Source organism: Hippocampus bargibanti, linkage group LG16 (assembly GCF_051943395.1).
Source record: "Hippocampus bargibanti isolate YZ-2025 linkage group LG16, ASM5194339v1, whole genome shotgun sequence".
Lineage (NCBI taxonomy): Eukaryota > Metazoa > Chordata > Actinopteri > Syngnathiformes > Syngnathidae > Hippocampus > Hippocampus bargibanti.
In genome coordinates this window covers 17,940,428-17,968,427 of record NC_142749.1, presented here as the reverse complement: position 1 = coordinate 17,968,427, position 28,000 = coordinate 17,940,428, and the positions used below count along the sequence as shown (strand labels likewise).

The 28,000-nt window shown below is 43.7% G+C and overlaps 2 protein-coding genes across 8 annotated transcripts; one reads left to right on the top strand and one right to left on the bottom strand.

Moving 5' to 3' along the window:
• Window positions 1–6: 6 nt before the first annotated feature.
• dtx2 (deltex E3 ubiquitin ligase 2) lies at window positions 7–9,348 on the top strand. Of its 2 annotated transcripts, XM_089016685.1 has the most exons (9): window positions 24–2,285; window positions 3,983–4,619; window positions 5,201–5,259; window positions 5,600–5,842; window positions 6,078–6,145; window positions 6,216–6,392; window positions 7,193–7,354; window positions 7,532–7,621; window positions 9,072–9,348. In XM_089016685.1, exons 1-9 carry the CDS (start codon window positions 1,955–1,957, stop codon window positions 9,309–9,311), a joined length of 2,007 nt encoding a protein of 668 aa, XP_088872811.1. In that variant the 5' UTR covers window positions 24–1,954; the 3' UTR covers window positions 9,312–9,348. The 2 variants fall into 2 exon arrangements, with proteins under 2 accessions (XP_088872812.1, XP_088872811.1); XM_089016686.1 differs by lacking the exon at window positions 5,600–5,842 and having other exon boundaries at window positions 7–2,285.
• On the bottom strand, window positions 9,341–27,992 carry gtf2ird1 (GTF2I repeat domain containing 1). Of its 6 annotated transcripts, none has more exons than XM_089016681.1 (28): window positions 27,749–27,992; window positions 25,161–25,291; window positions 24,504–24,645; window positions 23,909–24,133; window positions 23,130–23,313; window positions 22,120–22,433; window positions 21,931–22,026; window positions 20,515–20,598; window positions 20,186–20,369; window positions 20,050–20,075; window positions 19,570–19,702; window positions 19,431–19,474; window positions 19,138–19,218; window positions 18,901–19,026; window positions 18,205–18,261; window positions 17,143–17,223; window positions 16,873–17,056; window positions 16,740–16,795; window positions 15,944–16,015; window positions 15,001–15,268; window positions 14,866–14,894; window positions 14,748–14,795; window positions 14,053–14,145; window positions 13,288–13,480; window positions 12,613–12,650; window positions 12,417–12,535; window positions 11,843–11,883; window positions 9,341–10,309 (listed from the first exon to the last, which is right to left on the bottom strand). In XM_089016681.1, the coding sequence occupies exons 2-28, from the start codon at window positions 25,284–25,286 to the stop codon at window positions 10,294–10,296; spliced, it is 3,060 nt and encodes a 1,019-aa protein (XP_088872807.1). In that variant the 5' UTR covers window positions 25,287–25,291; window positions 27,749–27,992; the 3' UTR covers window positions 9,341–10,293. The 6 variants fall into 6 exon arrangements, with proteins under 6 accessions (XP_088872807.1, XP_088872808.1, XP_088872810.1 ...); XM_089016682.1 differs by having other exon boundaries at window positions 11,843–11,880; XM_089016684.1 differs by lacking the exon at window positions 9,341–10,309 and having other exon boundaries at window positions 10,391–11,883; window positions 22,104–22,224; window positions 22,316–22,433; window positions 27,749–27,991.
• Between the last annotated feature and the right edge of the window lie 8 nt (window positions 27,993–28,000).

Here is a 28,000-nt window from a genome sequence, read left to right as displayed (position 1 = left end):
AATGATCATTTGAGAAAATATCATTCAATGTTATTTGTATTTATATTGTTTAGCTTGCTTAATTTAAAGCAGTTTAATTTTAAACAAAAAAAACTTGCCTCTCATTGAAAAGAACAACTCAAACAGACGTCCACATCAAACAGACCAAAATAAATTAGCGCCACACCTGAAATACACACCTTAAAACAAGCCGCCTCGCCATATCCGCTTCACTGAGTTAAAAAATTAAATAAAAATAATAAATAATAAATGCCAGACCTCAAATTGTCACCACTTTTTCTCAGCACCGTACCACTGATACGCTAAGGCAGCCCATCAATGGCAATTTCCATGATTTGTTAGCATGATGCTAAATGTAATTTACAATGCTCAAGCGAGCTAGCTTTTCAATCCGCAACATGTAATTCTATTGACGTATTTCATTGATTCGTTTAACCGTAATAAAAAAAATAATAATCAGCTGAAAGATGACACGTATCTGCCACTCAGATCTCAAGGATTAAAAATGGCGGCAGACGACGAATGACAAACGCTCCAAAAATGCGATGGCGCGTGCCGATAAGCACTCGTAAAAAGATGTTTGGCGGCCATGCTAACAATGCGCTTCTTCTTTTGGTCCCTTGTCTTTCCGCAGTTGTTCATTTTACGCCATCTGTACACCCGCTCAATGCTTTGCGATACAAAGAATCTTTTTTTTGTGGTGCAGGTGTGCCTCTCGGGAGGAACACCTGGAGATTATCTCACATTCTTTACTCCTATTAACCCCCAAATCACCATTATTCACCATGACATGGGGCCCAAGCCTATTCACGGTTCTTTATTTGCAAACACACCTGTTTTTATGTTACTTTTTCATCTGACATTCGTTATTTGTGAAACACTACATTAATTCAAAATAAGTGTATGATTTGATTTGGACGAAGTAATGAGTGGATTCGTTTGTCGCCATTTTAGGTGCTTCGCGGCGAAATGCCAACAGAGGGCGCGAAAACGTGTCACAATAGCTTTAGCCTGGGCAAAAAATACGTAATAAATATACTGTACGTATATAAATAACATAAAATATATAAAACAACGACAAATAGGAAAGTACCCCAAACGAAAAGTATCTGCAGATGGACAAAATTGTGAAAGCCAATCAATAGAGAAAATAAATTTTAAACAAATCGTAGTTTCACTCTCCCTGCATCCACGCTAAAATGTCATCTTAGGTTTTTTCCCACACAAATAATTGACCACCATATATTTAGCATTTATACTTTAATATAATAAAATCATATAGTTACGCCTTGTTTTATTTCATCATTCATAATTTAAGATTCCATATTTTTAGATGATAAATGAATGGAAATTCGTTGTGCCATAGCTAAATATGGCCACCTAGGGGCAGCAGCGAGCCTGCCAAAGGCAAAATGGGCTTGGGACAATGGAGACATTTGTCATCAGAGAAGAAGAAACGATGCATTTGCTGACAATTGAAAGTAGTTGCACTTCCTTTTTGACGAATAAAATATGTACATGTACCGGTAATTTAAAAAAAAAAGTTCAAATCCTAAATCTTGATTTATTTGTGAATATTTTATTTTAGAAAACAAATACATGTAACGCCACAAAATATTTCAAAAATATCAGAATTTAAACTATTTTTCGAGAGTCGTTGAAGGCAACAGTAAGACGGAACGAAAGCACCCTGGCAACGCTGTCACAAAAAAAGAAAGAAAGAAAAACAACAACGTTGGGCGTCTCATCCCTTTTCGGGCGACTTGCTAATTTTCTCACGCGTCCATTTTTAACATGATACGAAGTGGAAAAAATGTTGCGTGACTCGCCTTGAGCGGGATTTAAACGCGTTCGTCATGACGCCGTTCACCGAACCCAGCTAGCTTAGCCTTTCTTCGTCGAGCCTCGGCGGTTGACGTTAGCGTCGAGCTCCATCCAGCGCAGCCGATCGACGATGGCCATCGTTTCCGGCTCCTGCTCGCGGGTTAACGGCTCCCGCGGCGGGCCCTCGTCGTCGTCGGCGGCGGCGGTCCCGCTCCCGCTCCCGTCCCCGTCCCCCGGCCAGTCGCAGCCCATGATAGCCGTGTGGGAATGGCAGGACGACCTGGGCCACTGGCGGCCGTACAGCGGCCAGGTGAGCGCCTACATCGAGCGCTGCCTGTCCCCGCGAGGCCACCGGGGCGGCGCGCCCGTCGCCTCCACCATCTGCCTGGGACAGTCGGACCCCGGCCTGTCGCCGTATCTCATCGACGTGGCCAGCTTGAAGCAGTTCAGACAGGACACGGGTGGGTCGGTTGTTGGCACATCTTCCGGTGTGTGTTGGAGCTCCGTCTTTTTTTAATACCGGGCCTGCTAACTACCTTAGCACGTTAGCATCGATGACGGACGCGCTTGTTGTTGTTGTCATCGGAATGTTGGCACAGCTGCTCCGCCGGTTTACCGGAAAGACCGAGCAAAAAAGGCGATAAATGTGGATTTAGTCGACACGTAGGTGTTTGTGTTTGGCTCGTTTTCGTGAAAATGCGACAACTTGACGTCTGGGGGGTGACCACTTGCCAGAACAAAACACTTAAATTGCGTACGAGTTCGTCATTTTAAAGACGAGCTCGCCATCGAGGCACCTTCAAAGCCCAAATGGATCGTAGGCGTTTTCTTTCCCCTCCCACGGTCTTCTTGTTCTTCTCGTTATAATAATAATACATTTAATTTATAAGCGCCTTTCAAAACTCTCAAGGTCACTTTACAGTCACAGGATCAGTTTTTCTGCGGGTGAGCAGCGGCAGCTACACGCGCCAGCGTTCACTCTACCCGGAAACAAATAGATCGAAAGCTAGCTAGCCAGCTAATAGTTAACTAATAGATAGATAGTTAGCTAATTAGATAGCGAATATATAGCAAATGGATAGCTAGCTAGGTAGTTAGATAGTGAATAGATAGCAAGCTCGATAGCCAGCGAGCTAGTTAAATAGCAAATAGATAGCAAACGGATAGCTAGCTAGGTAGCCAGTTAGACAGATAGCAAAGAATACATTTCATTTCTAAGCGCCTTTCAAAACTCTCAAGGTCACTTTACAGTCACAGGATACGTTTTTTTTTGTGGGTGAGCAGCGGCAGCCACACGTTCACTCAACCCAGAAGTAACTCAAATAGATAGAACGCTAGCTAGCTAATATGCAGCGAGCTAGCTATATAATTAATAGCGAGCCAGCTAGATAGCTATATAATTAATAGATAGCTGATAGCTCGCAAATAAGTAGCAAATAGATGGTAAATAAATAAAGGCAAATAAATCAAGTAACACATGCTTGTCAAAGATAGCGAATAGATAACGGTAGCCAGCAAATGGATAGTTAGCTAGGTAGCCAGCTAGCTCGTTAGATAGCAAACGGATAGCTAGCTAGGTAGCCAACTAGCTCGTTAGATAGCAACTAGATATCTAGCTAGGTAGCCAGTTAGATAGATAGCAAAGAATACATTTCATTTCTAAGCGAATTTCAAAAGTCAAGGTCACTTTACGGTCACAGGATACGTTTTTTTTGTGGGTGAGCAGCGGCAGCCACACGTTCACTCAACCCAGAAGTAACTCAAATAGATAGAACGCTAGCTAGCTAATATGCAGCGAGCTAGCTATATAATTAATAGCGAGCCAGCTAGATAGCTATATAATTAATAGATAGCTGATAGCTCGCAAATAAGTAGCAAATAGATGGTAAATAAATAAACAAAGGCAAATAAATCAAGTAACGCATGCTTGTCAAAGATAGCGAATAGATAACGGTAGCCAGCAAATGGATAGTTAGCTAGGTAGCCAGCTAGCTCGTTAGATAGCAAACGGATAGCTAGCTAGGTAGCCAGCTAGCTAGTTAGATAGCAAGCTAGCCTTTTAGATAGCAAATAAGTGATGTGGGTCTGGAGTTATCTGAGCTTGAAATGGGGGCTTTGTGAGATGGCCTAAAAATGGTGGTGGCCATTTTCTTTCCAGGAAAGACCCGCTCAGTGCGGCGCTCCCTTTTCGCGCAATCGTCGGGCCTGGGCAGCGGCGTCTACTGGGAGTGGGCCAACGACGAGGGCGGCTGGACGCCGTACGAGACGCGAACGTCCATCTTGCTGGAGCACAGCTACCAGGCCCGCGCCGCCACCGCCGACTTAGCCCCGCACGGCTACAACTACATCGTGGACTTGACCTCGCTAGCCCAAGTCAACAAGGCGTCGGGATTCCGGCGCCAAGTGCGGCGCCAGTGCAACCTGCCCTACCCGCTGGCGTCCTTCGGACCGCCGGCGATCCCCTCGGGGCCTTCGGCGCTGCCCGCCGCCCTCCCCCCTCCTTCCTCGTCGGGGGCGCCGGCCTGCTCCTGCCAGCAGTGTCTTAGCCACGGGGCCACGGGCCCCGTGCCCAGTCGCTCCCGTCACTCCTTCTCCACGGGTAGCCTGGGGGGGGGCCGGGCGGCGGCGGCGGCCACAGCGGCGGCTGCGCATCCCGCCTCTGTCTACTCGCCGTACCCCCGCCGGCCTCTGTCGGTGGGCGGGATGTCTTGGGGTACGCCCTGGCCCCCGCCGCATTCCGCTAGCCAGCTCGCCGCCCCCCTTTTGGGCAGCCCTCCCGGTGCTAACGGCCTCAGGTGGGTGCTTGCGCGCCGGTTTACGTTCCGTGCTTCATTTACAAAAAAGGGGAGAAAAATTCCATCTATTAGCTAGCTATTCGCTACATATTAGCTAACAGGTCGGCTAGCTAGCTATTAGTTTAATAGCTAGTTGTCTAGCTGTTGTCTAGCTGGCTATCTATTGGCGATCTTAGCTATCTATTTGCTACCTATAAGCTAACTGGCCAGCTAGCTATCTGGCTGGCTATCTATTAGCTAGTTAGCTTTCTATCTGGTTATCTATTTGATACCTATAAGCTAACTGCCCGGCTAGCTAGCTATCTGGCTGGCTATGAGTTATATAGCTAGTTGTCTAGCTGGCTATCTATTGGCAAGCTATTAGCTAGCTATTTGCTACCTATTAGCTAACTGGCCGGCTAGCTATCTGGCTGGCTATCTATTAGTTATGTAGCTAGTTGTCTACCTGGCTATCTATTGGTTAACGATTAGCTAGCTAGCTTTCTAGCGGTCTAGCTAGTGTACTTGAGAGTTTTGAAAGGCGCTTTGAAATGAAACGTGTATTATTATTATTTATTTTTTGTCTTCTTTCCACGTTCCAGCGTTCCTTCCATCCCCGTTCAGATCAACGGATCCACCAGTGTCAGCTCGGCCCTGGCAGGTAAACAAAAACAATTATTACAAATCTTGTAAAACACGACAGACCATCTTTGCCCTTCACACTTTCTATTTTTTTCACCTTTTTTTCAAAATTCCTGCGTGAAATGACATCACGGAAAACTATTTGCCGTGATGCCAAAATGCCAATTTTGAATAAATAAAATAAAACAAGTTTGTTTGTTTTTCTGGGGGGGCGGAGCATCTTTGTCATTGCTCATTCTGGGAGAGGTGAGTGTGTAGCTGCGAAGACACCATTTTTTCGAGGATTTTTTTTTTTTTATTTTCAAATGTGTCCCTTTCTGCCCCCGCGCCTCACCCGCTTTGCCCCCACTTCGCCACAGGCATGGCCTCCATTTTGATGTCTGCGGTGGGACTGGGCATGCACTTCACCAGCGCCTCGGCCGCCCCCCTCCCGCAGCCTCCGCCGCCGCATCAGCATCTGCCGCCCCAGCAATTTGCCCTACCGCCACCGCCACCGCCGCTCGCGCATCCCGTCCAGTTCCCCCCCTCCGGACGGCCCAGCAAGCCCCCCAACGGCGGCAGCGGCGGCTCCATTAAGAGAGCCAAGAGGCAGCATAGAAGAGGTAGCTACCCCCATACCTGAACCCACCTTGGAGGACTACCTTCTGGCCTCCATTAGTCCCCATGTTTCCGTCTCCCCCCTCCCATCGAGTCACCCGTCCATTTTCCATCACGGGAGGCCTTTTGCCTCCAACCCAATCGTCAGCGCCATCAAATCTTCATCCACTTCCTCCTCATTTCCCAATTTCAAACGTCTCTTTCACCGCTACCCGTCGATTCACTTTTGTGTGGTTTCAGCTTCAAGCCAGAGAGGCGACGAGGTGATCCGGCGTTACATGGAGGTGGTGCCTGCCGTCCCGGATGAGGTACTTCCTGGTTGCCGTGGTACCCCCCCCTCCCCTCCCTCTATGACACCCCTCGCCCCTCCTCCCCCAGGATTGCATCATCTGCATGGATCAACTGTCCAATCCCTCTGGCTACGAGTCGCAGCCCCCGGCGACGGCGGGGGAAGGTGGCCAAGGCATCTTGCCGGACGCCGTGGGGAAGTTTGTCAAGTGCGGGCACACCCTGCACATGCTCTGCATGCTGGCCATGTACAACAACGGCACCAAGGTACGATTTGATACCCATATCATTTAGGAATTCGTTCTTTCTTTCTGATGAAAGAAGAGAGTAAGGTTTTAAACGCTGTATTGAATACAGGTAACATCTGACTTACGACCGAGTTCCGTTCCGACCAAACGGTCGTAAGTCAAAACGGTCGTAAGTCGAAATCCATTCAAAATGTTGACAATTTTAAAAATAGGGTCTTGAGTTCGTGGTTGTAAGTACGGGTGGTCCTAAGTCGAGCCGGTCCTAAGTCAGATGTTACCTGTATTTATGTCGTCCTAAAACTCAATATAGAACATTTATTACACAGAAAATAAGGTCTATTTTGTGTAGTTTTAAGGCTTATTTAGTAGAAAATTATGTTTTATGGGGACCTGGGAACGGATTATTCTCATTTTAATGGTTTCCTATGGGACATTAATGTTTGGAATACACACTTCGCCTTACACACACTTTCTGGGAACCAATTAAGTTCAGAAGCCAAAGTATCACAAGGTATTTCATTTCTTGCCTTAAACTGCCGTTGTTATCAATTTTGCTTATATGCTACCTAGCTAGCTATTTGCTAGCTATTAGCTATCTGGCTATCTCGCTAGCTAGCTAGCTATCCGTTAGCTGTATGGCTATCTAGCTAGCTATCTATTAGCTATGTATTAGCTAGGTAGTGTAGCTAATAGCTAGCTAATACATAGCATCTTAAAAATAAAAAAATCGTACCTGTCTTCCGGGAACTCTTGACATGCTTCATGCCAAAAGCACCATCGACCATTTTAAAACGCGGCGGCGTCTTTTGTCGTCCTCAGGACGGAAGCCTTCAGTGTCCCTCGTGCAAGACCATCTACGGCGAAAAGACGGGCACGCAGCCCAAAGGCAAAATGGAGATTTACAGCATCCCGCAAGCGCTACCGGGACACCCCGACTGCGGCGCCATCCAGATCATCTACAGCATCCCGCCGGGAATACAGGTAGGTCGCGACCCCCACAAATCTATTGGCTATCTATTAGTTAGCTAGCTTTCTAGCCGCTATCTATTTGCTACCTATTAGCTAACTGGCCGGCTAGCTAGCTTTTCTGGCTGGAATTTCTATGAGTGATATAGCCGAATCGCCGATGGCTCATGTTTTTGTCCTGGCTCACCGCAGGGTCCCGAGCATCCTAATCCGGGACATCCCTTCACCTGCCGGGGATTTCCTCGCTTTTGCTTCTTGCCCGACAGCGACAAAGGCAGGAAGGTAACGGCCAAAAAAAAATCCCCTTTCCACACTCAACCTGTGAGAAACCGAACATGTCATTTTAGCCGGTGACTCAGTTAGCATCAAGCTAACATGTAATTAGCCTTCCAAACCGGTGGTGTTTTCACATACCTGGTGCGGCAACCGGGTACTTTCAAGGTGGTTCCAATATATAAGCTTGTGCCCCAAAATATTTTTTGCCAACTTCCATCACCTAGATAGAAAGCTAGCGAGCTAGCTAGCTAATAATTAGCTAATCATAATAAGAATCAGAAGAAATACATTTCCTTTCTAAGCGCTTTTCAAAACTCTCAAGGTTACAGTCACAGTATAATTTTTTTTCTGTAGGTGAGCAGCGGCAGCCACACGCACCAGCGTTCACTCAACCCAGAATAACTCAAATAGATCGAAAGCTAGGTAATAGATAGCTAGCCAGATAGCCAGTCTGAAAACAATCTGCACATTCAACATGGAGCAAAAATGGACGCCATTGCGATCTTACCAGCGTGTTTCAAGGGTCCGTTTTGGCACCTTTTGGGTGCACCGTTGCGTCCGTACATTTTGTCCAAAAGACACCTGAAGTCAAAAAAAGGATCCCAACAGCCACGACTGACCACTTTTCCACCCAAACATTTGCCAAACGCACCTGCGCCAATCAACGCTGATTGTTTACAAGCTTGCCGTCCTGCACTCAACATATTGACCACCAGATGGCACGATTTCCCATTTTCAAACTAAATGCTGACGTCAACATCTCTTTATTATAATAATAATCCATTTGATTTCTAAGCGCCTTTCAAAACTCTCAAGGTCACTTTACAGTCACAGGATAAGTTTTTTTCCTGCGGGTGAGCAGCAGCAGCCACACACGCCAGCTTGCACACAACCTGGAAGTAACTCAAATAGATAGTAAGCTAGCTGGCTAGCGAATAGATAGCTACGATCTAGTGAGTATATAGCTAAGAGCTAGCTAATAGCTAGTGAAAAGATAGCTAATAGAGAGCTAAAAATATCCAGGGACTGTAAAGTGTCCTTGAGTTTTGAAAGGCACTTATAAATGAAATGTATTATTATTATTATAGCTAGCTAATAGATAGCGAACAAATAGCTAATAGCTAGTGAACAGATAGCTGATAGCTAGCAAACATATAGGTAATAGCTAGCGAATAGATAGCTAATAGCCAGTTTATAGATAGCTAACAGCTAGCAAACAGATAGCTAATAGCTGGCAGCTAGCGAACAACTAGCGAATGGATAGCTAGTAGCTAGTGAACAGATAGCAAATAGATAGCTAATAGCTAGCGAATAATTAGCCAATAGCTAGCGAATAGATAGCCAATAGCTGGCAAATAGAGAGCTAGTGAATAGATAGCGAATAGATAGCTAGTGAATAGATAGCTAATAGCTAGCGAATTGATAGCTTCTTTTTTCTTGTGTTTTTGGTCCAAAGGTTCTGGAGCTCCTGAAGGTGGCGTGGATGCGCCGCCTGATCTTCACGGTGGGCACGTCCAGCACGACGGGCGAACCCGACACGGTGGTTTGGAACGGCATCCACCACAAGACGGAGATGATGTCCAACCTGTCGGGACACGGCTTCCCGGACGCCAACTACCTGGACAACGTCCTGTCCGAGCTGGCCTCTCAGGGCGTGACCGAGGACTGCCTGAAAGCCCCCGGTTGCAGCGGTTAAGTCGCTCGCTGCCTGACCTCCCTTGCCCCCCCCCCCCCCCCCCCCCCCCCCCCCCCATCTAAGCACTGGATTAGAGAGAGAAAATGGCAGCCAATTTTCCGAACTTTGGTGAGGAAAGGAGGGTCGCATATCAAGATCGGTAACGCGCCAGAAGCGTGATGCCGTGCTATGCGAAAGTAGCGTTGCGCTAATATTTTCTGCTATGGTTCCCATGCAGTTACATTCCCACTAAACTAATTCCGGCTGGTTTTTTTGGGGGGTTTTTTTGTTGTTGTTGATGTTGGGCGACATTTGTCATTTTCTAGCTTCATCCACGTTAATTGCCACTTTTCCCCGTTCGGTTGCCTTGACGACACCCGGCACTTCAAAACTCATAAAAGCACTTTAGTTATGACGGCGCGAAAAAAAAAAAAAAAAAAAACTACGGAACAGGATTATTATTATAACAGGTTGGCAAAATTCTCACTTTATTCTCACTTAAAAGTGAGAATAATTCTATTCTAATTTAGTGAGAATTCTCACTTTAAATGAGAATTCTGAGAATAAAGTCAGAATCTTGCCAACCATCTATTTTTTTTTCTTCAATGGCCCTAATCCTCTTCTGTAAAAAAACGGTGATTTAAAAAGTCCCCCCAAAAAATGTCCTGGGTTGAAGTTATGCAATTTGAAAGCGTAGCAAAGCGACGCCGCGTTAGCCCACTTGTTTTGTTTTGTTTTTGTTTCTTCTACGGCGGAGGGTGTTTCGTGTGTGAAATTGTGGTGACCAGAGATCACATAGTTAGCGCCTGGATGAAATAGCGTAGCATTTCACCAACCTTATCGAAACGGGGCCGACTTTGTCTTTTCAGTTAGCATGGCCGCCGCTAACGTGTGCAGCTTGACGCCCTACCCCCTCCCCCTCCTCAGCCAATGAAAGCCTTCCCCGGACAGTGACAATCAAGGCTTCATCACTTCCTGTACTCACACGGAACCATTTCCTGCCTCATGGGCACAAGTCACTGCAATAAAGAGAAGAAAAATAAGATTTGACGATGACAATTTTGTCAAGCGGGAAATACAGTAAAAAAAAAAAACACAGAAACAAGGCAACACATTTTATTTTGAAAAGGCCTAATTGGCGTTAAGGTATACAGCATGTTTACACGGGTGTTAGTCATCATAGATAGCATTGTTTACTGCAGGCCCGTTTTGATACATTCAGACTGACTCGTTTTAGCCACGAAATATTATGGGATATATACAGGTAACATCCGACTTACGACAGAGTTCTGTTCCGACCAAACGGTCATAAGTAAGTCGAATTCCATTCAAAATGTTGAATAGAGACTCACGCAAACTCAGTGCCATCACACGGTCGATTGCTGTGCGAGCGTGAGATGCTGGTTGGCTGGCTGGCCAAAATTGTCTTAACATCCGACTTAGGACCGAGTTCCGTTCCGAACAAATGGTCGTAAGTCAAAATCCCGCCTGCTAGTGCGTTGCGGTGCCAGGCATAGAATTAAAATTTTAAAAATAGGGTCTGGAGGCCATGGTCGTAAGTATGGGTGGTCGTAAGTCGGATGTTACCTGTACTTGAAGCCCTTGGAGCATTTATTCTAAATATCTTTGATACGCGCTACAAGCTACACGGGTTTACGAGCTGGCGCGCTTCGCCACGATTAGTCATCCGCATGCAACTTGTTACTAACCGAGTGAAGCGCTAGATGCTAACTGGCGGACGCACATGATGTTAAATTGTTCAACTTGTAATTGGTTGGCTGGAGTTAGCATCTCGTGCTAGCTAGCCACTAATTGGTTCGCCGGAGTTAGTGTCTCGTGCTAGCTAGCCACTATTTGGTTCGCTGGAGTTAGCGTCTCATGGTGGGTATCCAGTAAATGGTTCGCTGGAGTTAGTGTCTCGTGCTAGCTAGCCACTAATTGGTTCGCTGGAGTTAGCGTTTCGTGCTAGCTAGCCGCTAACGAACGGTCGCAGGGAGGAAAAAAAAAAAATTAAACGTAAAACATCGAAGAATATCAAATAAATGCTCAAACGGCTTTGAAAACATTTGCTAACGTACAAAAAAGGCGATATTCATCTCAAACTCCTACAGGGGGCGCCAATACGCTGGATACAAAACAAATTCAATGCCATTGATGACGTTTTATGCTAGCTGCGTTGGATTTTTCATTTTTTAACCATCAGTCCAGAGTATGTGGCCCCCGTTAAGCGTTAGTTTGAGTTAGCATCCCTGCACACGGCGATGTTACATTTTAATAAATACAATAAATAAAATTAAAAAAAAGTACAAACTTTTAGCATAAAATGTCACTATGACTTGTAGCGTTAGTAATAGCGGTGTGAATGCTAATCGCGCGCGCACATACGTGACAATGTGACTTTTTTTTTAGTGCTAATGTTAGCAAACAAATGAAAAATAATAAAAAAAACAATCATGATAATCATCATCGTCATGGCAGATTGTTGACCACGCCATTTCAGGGCTCTGATTTCCCCCCCTTCCCGTCAGTAGTTGACTTTTCCAGGTACTTGCATGTTAACTCCACTGTAGTCCACCATGTACATGGGCCACTGCTGAGGACACAAAATGGCGGCAGAATGTCATGTCAAGAACTGGAACTTTGCGTTTGTTCTTGTTATCTAGCCACGGTTTTTGTTAGCTTCGCATGCTACATAGCGTCTGACTTGGGAGCGACAATTAAGATGCGGAGGTGTTAGCTTCTTGTGCTAAGTAGCTGCCTATTTAGTGGTAGACTTCTATGTTAGCATCTCGTGGTTGCTATCCACTAATTGGTTCACTAGAGTTAGCGTCTCGTGGTGGCGAGCCACTAGTTGGTTCGCTGGAATTAGCGTCTCCTAGCCACTAATTGGTTCGTTACAGTTAGCATCTCGTAGCTAGCTAGCCACTAATTGGTTCTCTGGCGTTAGCGTCTCGTGGTAGCTCGCGTCTCGTAACTAGCTAGCCACTAATTGGTTCGCTGGACTGCTAAAGTGTGGTGGCTAACTAGTTTCGTCATGTTAATTAGCTAGCTTCTTCTATTTTGGAGGTTTCACATCCACCATTTTGTCCGTCGGCACACTCGGGCGTTTCGCTACGCAACACGTACCATGACTGGAATCTGATTGGGCGGCGAGGTGAGCTCTGTGGAGGAAGGGGCGGGTCCTCTGCGGGTCTCCTGGACTTGCTTGCGCTTTCTTCGACTGGTAGAGGCTTCGGGCGCTAACGCTTTTGTAGCCAAAAAAAAATAAACATGTTCACAAAATGGTGGCAAACTTGAGGCGGCAGCCATGTTGCGTGTGTACCTGTGTTGCAAGGCTGACTGCACAATTCTGCAAAAGGCCTGTGGTCGAAAGACAGAACAACGTTTAGCATTCGGGAGTTGTTAGCATGTTAGGGTTGTGTCCACTCCAGTGCCAGGGTTTTTGTCATTGTCACTTAAATTGCAGGACCCACAGAATGGAGTTTTAGGACTACATAAACATCCAATGGAGCATTAGAAACCTTAGGATCTGTTCTTTCATCAGAAAAAAATAGTTAATTCCTAATTTATATGGGCCTGGAGTTATATGACCTTGAAATGGGGGCAGCTGTACAAAATACATTGATTTATATAGTGCTTTATTTAACAACAGCTGAAGCTGGAACAAAGCGCTAACATGGAGAAAAGGGGAAATGCTGCCCTCTTGTGGAAAAGAAAATTATTGCCAGAGGCCATAGCCAGCGCTTTTTCGGCACCCAAGCATGAAAAACAACCCGAACAAATTCGGGAATGGTGCTCTACGTCATATTTTCAATTCCCGAATTTGTGAATAGCAGTGAAGGAGTTAAGATGCAGTGGCTGTCCCGGGCCAATGTTGCGGGCTAACATCCCGGGCTAACGTTATGGGTTAACGTTACGGGCTGACGTTATGGGTTAACGTTACGGGCTAACGTTCCATGCTAACATTCCGGGCTAATGTTGCTAGCGCGCGACTCACTGTAGCTGGCTGTTGACGCAGAAGCTAATTTTGTCTTTGGCGTGGAGGATCCTCTCCAGGCAGGCGGCGTCGTAGGCGCCCGGATGGCGGAAGGCCACGTCTTTGGGGAGCCCGTTCACTTGCACGCACTCGGGGCTGCCGCGGATCAGCTTGTACGGCACGGCCACGGCGCGGTCCAGACCCAGAGCCTGGCCTTGAGATAAGAATAATAATCATAATAATAATCCATAACTCTCAAGGTCACTTTACAGTCAAAGGATAAGCTTTTTTCAGTGGGTGAGCAGCGGCAGCCACATGCGCCAGCGTTCACTCAACCTAGAATACAACTCAAATAGATAGAAAGTTAGTTAGCTGGCTATTGGATAACTAATAGATAGCTAGCTAGAAATCTAATAGATAACATATAAATAGCAAATAGATAGCTAGTTAGGCAGCCGGCTAGATAGCAAATAGATATTTGGAAAGGTAGCCAGCTAGATAGCTAATAGATAGCATATAGATAGCTAATTAGGTAGCCAGCAAGATAGCTAGTTAGCAAATAGATATGTAGCAAGATAGCCGGCCAGATAGCCGGCTCCATAGCGAGATTAGCAAATAACTAATAGATAGCCAGATAGAGAGCTAGCCAGCTAGCTAATAGATAGCAAATAGATAGCCAGCTAGATAGTCTGGAATAATTCAAATAGAAAGTTAGCTATCTGGCTAATGGATAACTAATAGATAGCTAGATAGCTAATAGAGATGTTGTTTTTTTTCCAAAATTACCGTATTTCTTGTTAAACAGCTCCTTGACCTGCTCGCGGAGGATCACCTTCTCCCCGATTCGCTTGACGTCGTCGTTATCGTCGTCGTCCTCATCTAACGGGAGACACGTCGTAGATAATCATAATTTTAAAAAAAAGCGGGGAGAAAAATTACATTGCAAAGATTTTTAGGGGGGGGGGGTTGCAAATTTGTTAGCATATGCTAGAGTTCATTTAGCTAGCTATCTATCTATTTGCTATCTACTAGCTTTCTATTAGCTATCTATTTGCTAACTGGCTGGCTATCTATTAGTTATATAGCTAGTAGTCTAGCTGGCTATCTATTAGCTAGCAAGCTTCCTATCTATTTACTTTATTTTTCGGGTTGCGTGAAAGCTAGCGAGTGTGGCTGCCGCTGCTCACCCACAGAAAAACGTATATTGTGACTGTAAAGTGACCATGAGAGTTTTCAAAGGCGCTTATAAATGAAATGTATTATTGTTATTATTATTATTAGCTATCTAGCTGTATTTCTATCTATATGAGTTACTTCCGGGTTGAGTGAACGCTGGCGCGTGTGTCTGCCGCTGCTCACCCACAGAAGAACTTATCCTGTGACTATAAAGTGACCTTGAGAGTTTTCAAAGGCGCTTAGAAATGAAATGTATTATTATTATTCATTTAGCTAAACGGCTAAAACGGTTAGCGACAACTCACCATTGATGGCGGCGTACGCCTTCTTGAGTAAAGTCACCCGTCGAGGCGCTGAAGAAAATTGGAGGTTACGGCGACGGGTTTGAACGCGTGTTGGTTGATGATTTTAAAATGAGCTTACCTGGTTTTGGAATGAGGCCCTGGAAAGGTCTGGAAATCAAGGGGATGGGCCGTTAGCATTGGAAAAGAATCAGGCTAAATCCGAAAATGCTAAATTGGGGAAAATGAAGGAGAAAAAAAGCAAAAAAAAGCGAACCTGGTGATGATGAAGTTGATTTTGTCGGCGACCGCCAGGATGCGTTCCAGGTTTTGGGAACCAAAGGTGCAAGGTTTCCGGAAGGGGATCCCGGGCGGGAGTCCCTCGATGATGACCGAGTCCGGATTGTTCTTGATGCGCTTGTAAGGCACTTGCACCGGGTACTTGATGCCTAGCGCCTCGCCGTACTTCCTGTTGAACAAATCCTGGACTTGTTCACGAAGGGTGTTGGCCAGGTCCATCCTGGACAGCTTGGACTCGAGACCCTCTTGAAAAAAAAAAAAGAAGAAAAATGTGAGATGACAGAATAATAATAAGAATAAATGTCATTTATAAGCGCCTTTCAAAACTCTCAAGGTCACTTTACAGTCACGGGATAAGTTTTTCTCCGGGTGAGCAGCGGCAGCCACACGCGCCAGCGTTCACTCAACCCGGAAGTAACTCATATAGAAAGAAAGCTATCTAGCTAATAGATAGCTAATAATTATAATACATTTGATTCATAATCAAAATTTATAATTAAATGAATTATTATCATTATTATTGTAAGCCCCTTTCAAAACTCTCAAGGTCACAGGAGAAGTTTTTCTGTGGGTGAGCAGTGATAGCCACACGCGTCAGCGTTCACTCAACCCAGAAGTAAATGGATAGAAAGCTAGCTAGCTATCTAATAGATAGCCAACAGATAGATAGATAGCCACTTAGATAGCTATAGAGCTAATCGCGAGCTAGCTGGATAGTTAGTTAGCTCATACACTGAGCCAGTGTTCACTCAACCTGGAAGTAAATAGATAGAAAGCTAGCTAGCTAGCCAGCTAATAGATAGCCAACAGATAGATAGCTAGCCACTTAGCTCAATGTTTTTTTTGTTATTTTTTATGAAGCTGAACGAACGTCTTACAGACAAACTACGCATTTATTTTAAGGAATGACGCCATTGTACCTGAGAAAACGGGTCTCTTGGACAAGATGGCGGCGTCTTCCGTTAGCGACGTCGCTTCCTTGGCGTCCAGCTCTGTTAGGAAGAGACGTTCCAAATTTTAACTCATTCACTGCCAGACGATGTGCCAAAAAGTGTCCACTCCAGTGCCAGGGCTTTTGTCATTGTCACTCAAATTGCAGGAGCCAGAGAATATTGAGTTTGAGGTCGACAAAAACATTCAATGCAGCCTTAGAAAGATTAATCTCCCTACTTTCATCAGAAAAAAAAAGAGTTAATTCCTAAATTGTATGGGTCTGGGGTTATCTGAGCTTGAAATGGGGCCAGATGTACAAAATACAATGCAGCCATATTCATTTCTATAGCAATTCGACAACAGCTGAAGCGCGAACATGGAAATAAAAGGGAAATGCTGCCCCCTAATGGAAGAGGCCATGGCCAGCGCTTTATCGGCACCCACGCATGAAACAAAACATAACCCGAACAAATTCGGGAATGGTGCTCTACGTCATATTTTCAATTCCGGAATACGTTTGTGAATGGCAGTGAATGAGTTAAGATGCAGTGGCCGTTCCGGGCATTTTTTTGTTTACTTCCGGGTTGAATGAACGCTGGCGCATGTGGCTGCCGCTGCTCACACGCAGAAAAATTATCCTGTAAAGCGTCCTTGAGAATTTTGAAAGGCGCTTATAAATGAAATGTATTATTATTATTATTGTTAATAAACCTGGAAAGTACTTTGGCGAGTTGTTCCCCAAGACAGAAAAAGTCGGTCAGGCAACTTTGACCTTTGACCTACCCGAGTCGCAGACGGCAGGAAATTCTTGCTTGACTTGCTCGCTCAGCAGTTTGGGCCTGCGGACACGATGTTGACATCAAAGCGGCTTGTCGTTTTTGTGCCAAGATGGAGGCGACGAGTGACGGGCGCTCACGTTTTGATGACAAAGCGGATGTGGTTGGCGGCGGACAGGATCTTGCGCAACTTGGCGGCCCCGAAGCAGTTGGGGCGACGCAGCGCGATGCCTTCGGGCAAGCCGGTGACAAAGAGATCCTCGGGGTACATCTGGAATTTGGAGTAGGGCACCTTGGCCGGCTCGGGGAGGCCCAAAGCTTCGGCTGAGTGATGAAACAAACGGCAAAGCGCCATGTTGAAAAAGCAGCGGGGAAAAGGAAACGTACGGGGGGGCGGGGCTTGAACGTACCGTATTTGATGCTGAATAAGTTCTCCACTTGTCTGCGCAGTTGAAGAATCATTTCACCAATGTCCTCCAACAGCTTTCCAGCTAAAAAAAAACACACAAAAAAAAAGAACATGAAATATATATATATATATTACTTATATAAAATTATAGATGTATTTTATATAAGTAGTATTTGGTCTAGTATTTTATTATTTATCATTTTATTGATGGTTTTATTGTTCTGTGTATTGTTGTTTTAATTGTAAAATGTCCTCGAGGCTTCAGAAAGGCGCTTGTAAATTAAATTAATTTATTAGTATAATTTAAATTAGTGTTATTATTATTATTTTATTTGCAGCTACATTAAAATATATATTAAAATGTATTTATCTCTCTCTCTTGCTATATATACTTTTTTAATGTGTATACATTTATATTTTTTTTAAAGATAACTACAAATAACTAACTTCATACATACATACAAAACTCTACAAATTAAAAAAAAGTGTATATATATATATATATATGTATATATATTTCTTTAATTAAAAAAAAATATATAGATATATACATGCATTACTTAAAAAGCCGTGTATTTTTTTACTTGTAGTTATATTAAGAAATATTTTTTTTACTTAAATAAAATGGCATATATATATATTTTTTTTTTTTTTTACTTAAATAAAATGTATGTTTATTTGTAGCTATATATATATATATATATATATATATATATATCTCTCTCTATATATATTTTTTTAATATATATATTTTAAAATATAACTACTAAAAAAATAACATTCATCCTTTTAACTAATGTGTGTATATTATATACAAGTATATATACTTTTTTTCATATATATATTTTTTAAATATAACTACTTAAAAAAAAATAACATTCATCCTTTTAACTAATGTGTGTATACTATATGTGTATACTTCTTCCTCTTCTTTTTGGCTTTTCCCTTCAAGGGTATGTGTATACTATATATATATACATATATATATAGTATAGTATCGTATATAGTATACACACACACACACATACACACGAGTTGAAAAAAAGGGGGCAGGGGGTTTTACTTTCAACGGGTCTTCGGTTTCCCCTCGGTGCCGCATTGGACGACAAAGCTTCACCGGCTGCAAGAGATAAAGAAAAAAATAACGCATAAGGGTAGTTTTCAAATACTTATACACTTCCAATGACATCCATCAACTACTTTGATCATTTCGTGTATCTTATTTTTGTGTGGGGGGGGGGCGTTCATATACTTTTTCAGCCCGGGTTTATGAAGAGCACTCGGATTTGTTGCGTGTGCTTACCTTGGCTTTGTCTCCTGCAGGGGTCATTGGTGAAAGAAAAGAAACTTAAGCAAAGCAGAGTCAAAAAAAACGAGAAAAATCAAAAGAAAAGACGACAGCAACAATAACAACAAAAAAATAGCCGCTAAACCTCAAGAAGGCATTTGTGTCAACTCTCATTCTTTGTTGGATTTTTTTTTTTTTTTTTGGGTCTATTTCGAGAGAGTAACTGCACAAATGTTGTCTTGGGCGTGTACTCAAGGCAGCTAGCTGAGAGTGACACTGGACGGAGGAGGAGGGGGGGTCATAAATCATTCTAGTTGAAGAAAAACTACAGTAGAGGGGTCAGGATAGGTCATGGGATGCGGCGGCATCACTAAATCGGAGTTTAAAGGTCATAAGTGAGGCCCTAAACACAAAGCAGGGAAGAGGTGGGGGCTCTGGTGACACCTGTAGAGCAGGCGGGGAGGGGGTTACCTGCGTGGTCCTCCATGGAGTGGTGAAGGGCCGAGGCACCCGACGGAGAGGACGTGGGACGACGTGGGGGGGCGGGGGTGGTCTCGGCTGTGGGTTCGCCGGCCTCCTCCGCGCCGGAGTTGATTTCTGAAAACAATGACAGTCCTTGAAAGTCATTGAAAGTCCTTGAAAGTCATTGAAAGTCCTTGAAAGTCCAAGACTTGACTATAGTCAGTCATTTAGGCCTGCACGACTTACCGGGCACCGTCACTTGAATGACGTCTCCATCCGGAGGCTCCGTTTTAATCCTCTTCACGGGGAGGCAATCTGCCGACGGACCTGTAGGGGGGGGGGGGGGGGGCAGCGTCATCATAAAGCTAACCTCATCTAATCTAAAATTCACAAAACTTTAGATTCTTAAATATGTCCTTGGAGCGAACGAGATTTTGTTTTGTTACTTTATTATATCTTATTAATATCTGATTCAGCAGACCCAATCATCGATCAATCGATCACTTGAAAACCAATCGATGTCGGCTTCATTTTTATACCTGCTTGGCGCTCATCCGGGGGACCGGCGCCCACGCCGCTCGACCTGTTCAATTCAAAACACACGGGACGGACGGATCATTAGGAAACGGGCGAGGCGGCGTCCGATCGGCGTGCGAAAACGATGGAACGCGTTCTGACCGGACGCCGTGGGGATGGAGCGGCAGCTCCGCCGAGGGGGGCGTGACGCTCGGGTTCTCGGTCAGAGTTTCTTCGGGCGGGGTGGTCCCGGCGTCCTGCTGCTTGGTTTCCTCTTTTGACATTCTGCCGGCAGCTTGGAAGGGGACGGGGGTGTCGTTAATACAGGTAACATCCAACTTACGACCGAATTCCGTGACGGTTGTAAGTCAAAATGGTCGTAAGTCGAAATCCATTCAAACTGTAGAATAGAAACTTCCCCCCTCTCTGGTGCCATCACACGGTCGATTGCTGTGCGAGTGTGTGACATGCTAGCTGGCCAAAATTGTCAAGCGCCTTTCAAAACTCTCAAGGTCACTTTACAGTCACGGGATAAGTTTTAAAAATGGAGGCCGTGGTCGTAAGTGCAGCTGGTCGTAAGTTGGATATTATTTGTACTTGTTTCTGATCATTTTAATTGAGCGACAGCTGAATTCGCCTTACCTGTGAAAATCTTTTCATCAAACATCCTGGAAGGCAAATGAGACAAGTCGAATAAGAAGCTTGAGGTGGATGTGAGGACCCCCCCCCCCCCCCCCCCCCCCCAAAAAAAAAAATACAATAAAGGTGGCTCTCATACCGCCTGACCACAAATCGGACGGCGTGTCTCTCATCCAGGATGCGTTTGAGTTTAGGGACCCCGTAAGTGCACGGACGCTTGAAGGGGATCTGGTCCGGGATGCCCGTGATCTCCACCGCGCCGGGGTCGCACGCGATCTTGCGGTAGGGCACCGGCACCATGTGGTCCAGACCCAGGGCCTCGGCTAACAAACACGAGAGAGAAGAAGAAGAAGAAAAGGTGCCGGTGTTTAGGGACCTTGGACTCAGGTAGTATTTTAACGTATTTTGTATTTTTTGGGGGGTTGGGGGGACGACTTCCTGGTTTCTTGTCACTTGAGACCTCCTCACCGTATCTGCTGTTGAAAAGGATCTGGACGCATTCCCTTAGCGTGTTAATATCTTCCGTCTCCCGGATGAACGAGTCCCATTTTTCTGCAAGGGGATGACAAAAAAGATTGGCGTTTTCATGTTTATTATGTTTGTTAAAGTCATTCTAAGTGCCTTGCATGCTGGATCCGAGAGGACAGTCATTTCATCTGTCATGCATATTAGCATATTTGACAATAAAGCTGACTTTGACGTATATTTTATGTATCCATATATCTATGTATTTATTTAACTAATCATCATTTTTTTTTTATTCAATTATTAATTCATTCATTCATTTATTTATTGATCTAGCCGTCTTTCAATATATGTGTTTATTTATTTGTTTGATGATTTTATCTAATAGTTGTATTTAACTATTTAATTATTTGTTGATTCATTCATTCAGCTATCGATCAATATATGTATTTTTTGTGTCTATTTATTTATTGATTTATTCATTCTCAGCTATCTATCAATGTATTTATTTTATATTTTTATGTATCTATCAATATATTTATTTATTTATTCATTCAGTTATCTATCAAAGTATTTATTTTTATTTGTATCGATTTGTTTATGTATTTACTTATTCAGTCATTTATTTGTTCATTCATTCAGCTATGTATCAATGCATTTATTTATTCAGTTATCCATCAATGTATTTATTTTTATTTGTATTTATTTATTCAGTTATCTACCAATGTATTTATTTGTATTTCTATGTATTCGCTATTTGTTTATTTATATATATTTATTCCATCATTTATTTGTTAATTCAGTTATTTATTCAGCTATCAATGCATTTATTTTTAATTTGTATTTATTTATTCATTCAGTTAGTTATCTATCAATGAATTTATTTTTATTTGTATCTCTATTTATTTTGCTATTATTTTTATTATTGCTATTTTATTTATTATTATTTGCTATTATTCAGTCATTTATGTGTTCATTCATTTATTCATTCAGTTATCTACCAATGTATTTATTTTATTTGTATATATGTATTTATTTGTTTATTTGCTATTTATTTATTTATAGTCATTTATTCAGCTATCTCTCAATGTATTTATTTTTTTATCTATCTGTAAATGTATTTATTTTAATTTTTTGTCTATTTATCTATGTATGTATGTATGTATGTATGTATGTATGTATGTATGTATGTATGTATGTATGTATGTATGTATGTATGTATGTATGTATGTATGTATTTTTTTATTTTTTTATTTGATTATTTTTGGGGGGAATAATCGAAACCATTAATACCCAGAAAGGGCGGCCGCATATTTTTTTTCCTGAGCGATTAGCGCACTTTAGCCTCTTTCGCACCACCGAGGAGGCATTGAGCCACACGCTGCTTCATCAAGACAAGATGTTGTAGTTGAAACATACCTGATTTTTCATGCACGATGGAGAAAAGTAACCTCTTGGATATCTGGACACTCGCCGGTGTCTGCCCCTGCTCGCCAGACCCTTTGGTTGTCTCATCTAGAAAAAAAACAATCATAAAAGGGAGAAAAGAAGTTGAGCGGCATATCGCGCGCATCGGCTTTGCCATTCCAGACCTAAATCTCCCCCCACCATTGCTAGCCGCTTCCTTCCGGCACGCGCCCGTGTCCGTCCAATTGGCCAATGGGTCCTTGCCCAGGTTGAGGAGCGACGGAGCTTTGAAGTCCGGCGCCACATCTGGGTGGGGTTTGGAGGACATGGGCATGCCGTACAGGAAGTTTGAGAGAACACAGTTGGCGGGAGTGGCGGCACTTGGCGGTGTGACTACCTGGCCAGTAGTCTTGAGCGGGCCGGCGCCGCCCTGAGCCGCGGGGCTGCCGGGAGAGCTTTGACGGCCCGGCTCCGCGCTCGCCGACTTGGCTTCGCCAGACAAGTCGTCCGTCGCCCTGCGCCACCATCACAGGAGACGCGCGTCAAACGACAGCCGCCGAGATGGAACTACAGTGATAGCTTGGCTTACGAACTTAAATGGTTCCCAGAAAGTGTGTCTTCCAAACCATTAAAATGACAATAACCCGATCCCAGGTCCTCATAAAACATAATTTTCAACTAAAAAAGCCTTAAAAATCACACACAATATACCTTACTATCGAATTAGCTGTCTCTTAGCTAGCTAGCTCTATATAGATAATATAATAGCTAGACAGCCAAGTAACCAGCTAGATAGCCATTTAGCTAATAAATAGCCAGCTACATCGGAGTTACTTCCGCATTGAGTGAAGGCCTAGCTAGCTATCATTTAGCTATCTATTAGCCGGCTAGCTTTCTATCAGAGTTACTTAGTTATCGAATTAGCTGTCTATTAGCTATCTAGCTATCTATTAGCTGGCTAGCTCTCTATCCGAGTTACTTAGCTATGGAATTAGCTGTCTATTAGCTAGCTAGCTTTTTATGCGAATTACTTCCGGGTTGAGTGAACGCTGGCGCGTGTGGCTGCCACTGCAGGACTTGATCAATCCAAGTTCTGGATGTGTGAAAAAAAAAGGTTTTTATATTTACTCTCTTCAATTTGGTCATTTTACCCCCCCCCCCCTAAAATGTGGGGAAAAGGCCGTCAGTCCGTCCCGGGTTTTGGTGCTGACCTTGTGACGGTGAAATGGATCCTGTGGCTTTGCTCCAGAATCTTTATGAGCGTCTTGGAGTCGTACTCGGACGGCTTCCTCAAGGAAACGCCTTCCGGTAGGCCGCGGGCCACCAGGCCGTTGGGCTCTTTTTGGAGACGCTCGTAAGGCACGGGCACCAGGGTGCTCTTTCCGGCTGCTTCACCTGCAAGCACCACAAAAAAGGGGGTTTGGTTGATGTCAGGCAAAAAATAAATAAATAAATAATAATAATAATAATAATCCAACCGAGCCACCGATATTGAATTTACATTTTTGGCAGTTGACTAAAATGATAAACATGGTACACGGTCCACCCCTTTATGTCTGTAAATAGCTTCAAAAATTATGTTGCAACACCCCCCCCCCCAATAAAATAATTTATGTACAGTTACTTTATAAATATTATAGTTACCTTTTACTGTCGTTTTTATCATTTTATATTTCATATTATCGATTTTTTATTACTTTATGAGGAAAAAAAGCAGCGTACAGTACTACAGGACATGTTGCCGAGACGGTATCTGCACTGTATAACTACTGTATTGAGTGTAGTCACGCAGTAGATTGCTGTGCGAGTGTGTGACATGCTGGCTAGCCAAAACTGTAGTAAGCGGTCGTAAGTACGGGTGGTCGTAACTCGCACCGGTCGTAACTCGGATGTTACCTGTATTCCCGTTTCTGAAATGGGCGTGTAATAAAGCGAAAACAAATTAAACGCAGCGAACCCCCAAATTGCATGACATGAAGAGAATGCTTACTATAGAGAACGGTGAAGACCTCGTCCACCATTTTTCTCAGAACAAAAATGTTGGACTGAGTATCCGGTGGCGGCGGCGGCGGGAGTGCGAGTGGGTGTGGCGGCGGTGGCGGGAGTGTGACTGCGGGTGGCGGCGCTCTGCCCATTTTGCCGTATTCGCCACTTTCCATTCCCGCCTTGCCCGGTTCAACATCTTGGTCTTTTGGGGCGGTCATGCTGGGTGCCCCTGCGAGGGAAAAAAAACATGGCAGACCCCCCCAAAAAAACATGAAATGACAACCGACACCATTTTTTTCAGAAAAACGTTTTATAGCATCAAAAGTAGCCAAAACACGCAGGCTGATATTTTGAGTCAAATGCAAAACACCAATAACTTAAAGTGTCCCAAAACTGCCAGAAAATGAGCTTGAAAACTGGGGAGATTCAGAAAGTCCCGCCCCCTTGTTCGTGACATCACGCCACGATACTCCTTCACAAACTGCCTTGCTCCAGAATCAAAACAGTGGCTTCAGATTGGGAGAAGATGCTTTCTTGTTACTCATTCAGTTATGAATATGATTCAAATAGTAATCTTTGAGTACGGGATGTAAACGTACGGCAATGCTTGTAGAAGTCGGTCTGGATTTCTCTCTTGGAGTTAAGGAAAACGCGTCCCTTTTCTGTGCCGAGTGCGATGACGCTGTCCTCGTGGACGGTGATGCAGGCCACCTCCGCGTTGAGTTTGGACATGGCCATACACTGGACAACAAATAATCATAATCATCATAATAGATAGCTAGGAAAACACATTAATATGAGGATCTTCACACTGTTTAATGTGTATGAAATGATTAGCTCTATAGCTATCTATCAGCTAAATAGCTATCTAGCTAATTTGGACAGACAATAAGGAGACAGAATGAATTTAACACCACTAGCTAGCTAGCTAGCTATTAGACAGCTAGATTTCTATCTATTTGAGTTACTTCCGGGTTGAGTGAACGCTGGCGCATGTGGCTGCCGCTGCTCACCCACAGAAAAATGTATCCTGTGACTGTAAAGTGACCTTGAGAATGAAATGTATTATTATTATAGATAGATAGCCAAATAGCTAGCAAGATAGCTAATAGATAGCTAGCCAAATAGCCAGTCAGCTAATAGATAGCTTCAAAATAGCAAATAGATAGCAAATTGAAATAAACACTTGGTCACGACACCACCGACGACGACGACTACATCGACTACTTTGGCAAAATCCGCGATGGTGGACCTACCACGGAGTCCAGAGCCGACACCAGGCTGGTGAGGATCTCCTGCCTGGCGGACAACGCCGCAACGGGAGGATCGCAGCGGGAGGTGGGCCGCACGCCGTCGCATGCTAGCTTCCTCATTTGAGACATGGCGTCTAGAGAGACGATAATAAAACACACGTTAGTCATATGCTAGCATGGGTTAGCCACATACTCTGTTGTCTGTTGTCGTCTATTAGATTAAGATTGGTTAGCCACACGTTAGCTAGATAAAGTTTAATGTGGCGTCGCATTAGCTTAGCATCCGCTTTTCATGTACCATAGCTAGCTAGTTGATAGAAAGAGAGACAGAGGCAGACAGACCTCGGTGACTGCATAATGCGTTAAATTACGTTCACTTTGCTAGCCGTCTTCTAGTATCTGAGTCACTAGTTCGCATCTGTAAGCAACATATGCTAGTTTAGCATTTGACAACATCTATGATTTCTAAATTAGCATCATCATACATTTGAAAGGGCCTCTGTTCAACTACGTCTTGATCGGGTTATTCTTGTCCTGGTTTGTGTGTTAGCTACCTATTTAGTGACTATTAGCTATCTAACTAACTGGCTGGTTATCTTGCTAGCTATCTATCCAGCTAGCTATTAGCCATCTATCTAGCTAACTGGCTATCTATTACCTAGCTATTAGCTAAAGGGGATACTGCAAGTGCTGAAAAATGAATGGCTTTCCAACTGTGTATCTATCTAGCTAGCTATCTGGCTATCTATCTAGCTAGTTACTCGCTAGCTATTTGCTATCTAGATAGCTACCTAGCTAGCTATCTATTATCTGTCTAGCTGGCTATGTAACTGACTATGTATTCGCTATCTAGCTGGCTATGTAGCTGGCTATGTATTAGCTATCTAGCTAGCTATTAGTGAACTATCTGGCTATCTATTAGCTAGCTTTCTATCTACTTGAGTTGCTTCCGGGTTGAGTGTACGCCGGCGCATGTGGCTGCCGCTGCTCACCCACAGAAAAAAACGTATCCTGTGACTGCAAAGTGACCATGAGAGTTTTGAAAGGCGCTTAGAAATGACATTATTATTATTATGAAGAGTAATTTGGTGTTGGGTTAGCTTAGCATCTGCTAGTTGATAAACAGAAACGGCGTAATGCGTTAAGTCATGTCCACTTTTGCTAGGCGTGTTGCAGTATCTTCGTCACCAGTTTCCTTCTCTTTGCAAAATATGCTAGTTTAGCATTTGATAGCATTTATAAATTCTAAATTAGCATCCTATTTGTCTATGTCTCGATCGGCTGATTCTTATCCTGATTTCTGTGTACTGACCTAATAAAATCAATATGAAAATCACGTGTTATCTTCGCATATCCCTCCGGGTCACGTGTCCGCCGACCTAACGAAGACGGGTTGACTGGCCCGCTGCCGCGTTGCCAGGGGAACCGCAACCCGTCTCCTTGGAAACTAATCTCGGGGCATGCGAACAATGTGGCGCTGGCCCTTTAATCTGCAGACACTGCCAACCATTATGCCGGCTGGCTCAACTGACAGAAGAGGAAGATGGACGAAGAGGAAGAGGCGGGCGGGCGTGGTCGTCTCAATGAATTTCCCCCTTGAGGCCAGAGCAACCATTAACCCCCCCCCCCTCCCTCCTCCGCTTTTCCTTTTCACCGATTAAGGAATAACTGTAAAGTGTCCTTGAGAGTTTTGAAAGGCACTTCTAAATGAAATGTATTGTTATAGATATTATTATTATAATGATACAGTGTCCCGTAATGGTTAAAACTCAGACAGGAAGGACAATTTCCCATTTTACAAAATCAAAACACATAACACAAGCATATTTCAACACCACAATGTTCTCACAATCCACATAATCGCCCTAAACTTGACACTGAAAAGCCTGAAACCTCTAGGATTCGAACCTACATTTAACAACAGTGGTGCACGTTCTTAACCACTAGCACACCGTGTTCCGCAATGGAAACTCAACTCGTACTTTGTCGTCCCAGTTGTTGAAATAACTCATTTACATCTGATTTATTATTTAAAATCATATTAAAGCGAACAGCGACTTCACAAACAACAACGACGACACTTGTTGGTTTTAGTATTTTGGTTTTTAGTATTTATTTAATGGGGTCATTTTAAACTCCTGTTTAGCAGTAAAAAAAACGATTTAAATGGGTACGATGAAACGCTCCGTTTGTCTTTGTTGCTAATAACCTTTGAAACGGACACTTAAACGAAGGACAAATGTAAATCATAATAAAAAAATAGTTGACATTACGCAGTGGTAGTCTTTAAACGACAATGGAGGACATTTTGTTACTGGGCGAATTCATTCGATGACTGACATTGTTCATAATTGAGAAGTGCAACAAGCTAATTAGCTAACGGCTAGCTAAGTAGCTGGCTAGCTAATTGCTAATTCACGAGCTAACGTTAGCACACATCCCGTTACTCTTTGATGTCGTCGCGAAATAATCTACACGTTCTCCATGTATAATTCACGCATTTACTCGTTGATGGACATTATGGGATGTTAACATGGCGTGTGAAATGTTGAAAAATATGGAGAAGGGTTAGGGGGTAATAGCAATCTCACCTTAATTCGCGATTAAATCGCTTTTGTCGGGTGCTGTCAATCCCGGATTTTTTTTAATCCATCGTTTAAAAAAACACGAATGTCACTCAAAACACTTGAGGGGTAAAAAAAATGGAGATAATCTTAATCTTAATGTTTGTATCTTCGTCTCTGGCTGTTGTTTTTCTTCCACGGCCGCACGAGTAGAAGTGTCCTTTTTGCACCTCCTTCTCCCTTCTTTGTTCTGTAATCCAGTAAAATTGAAAATCATTC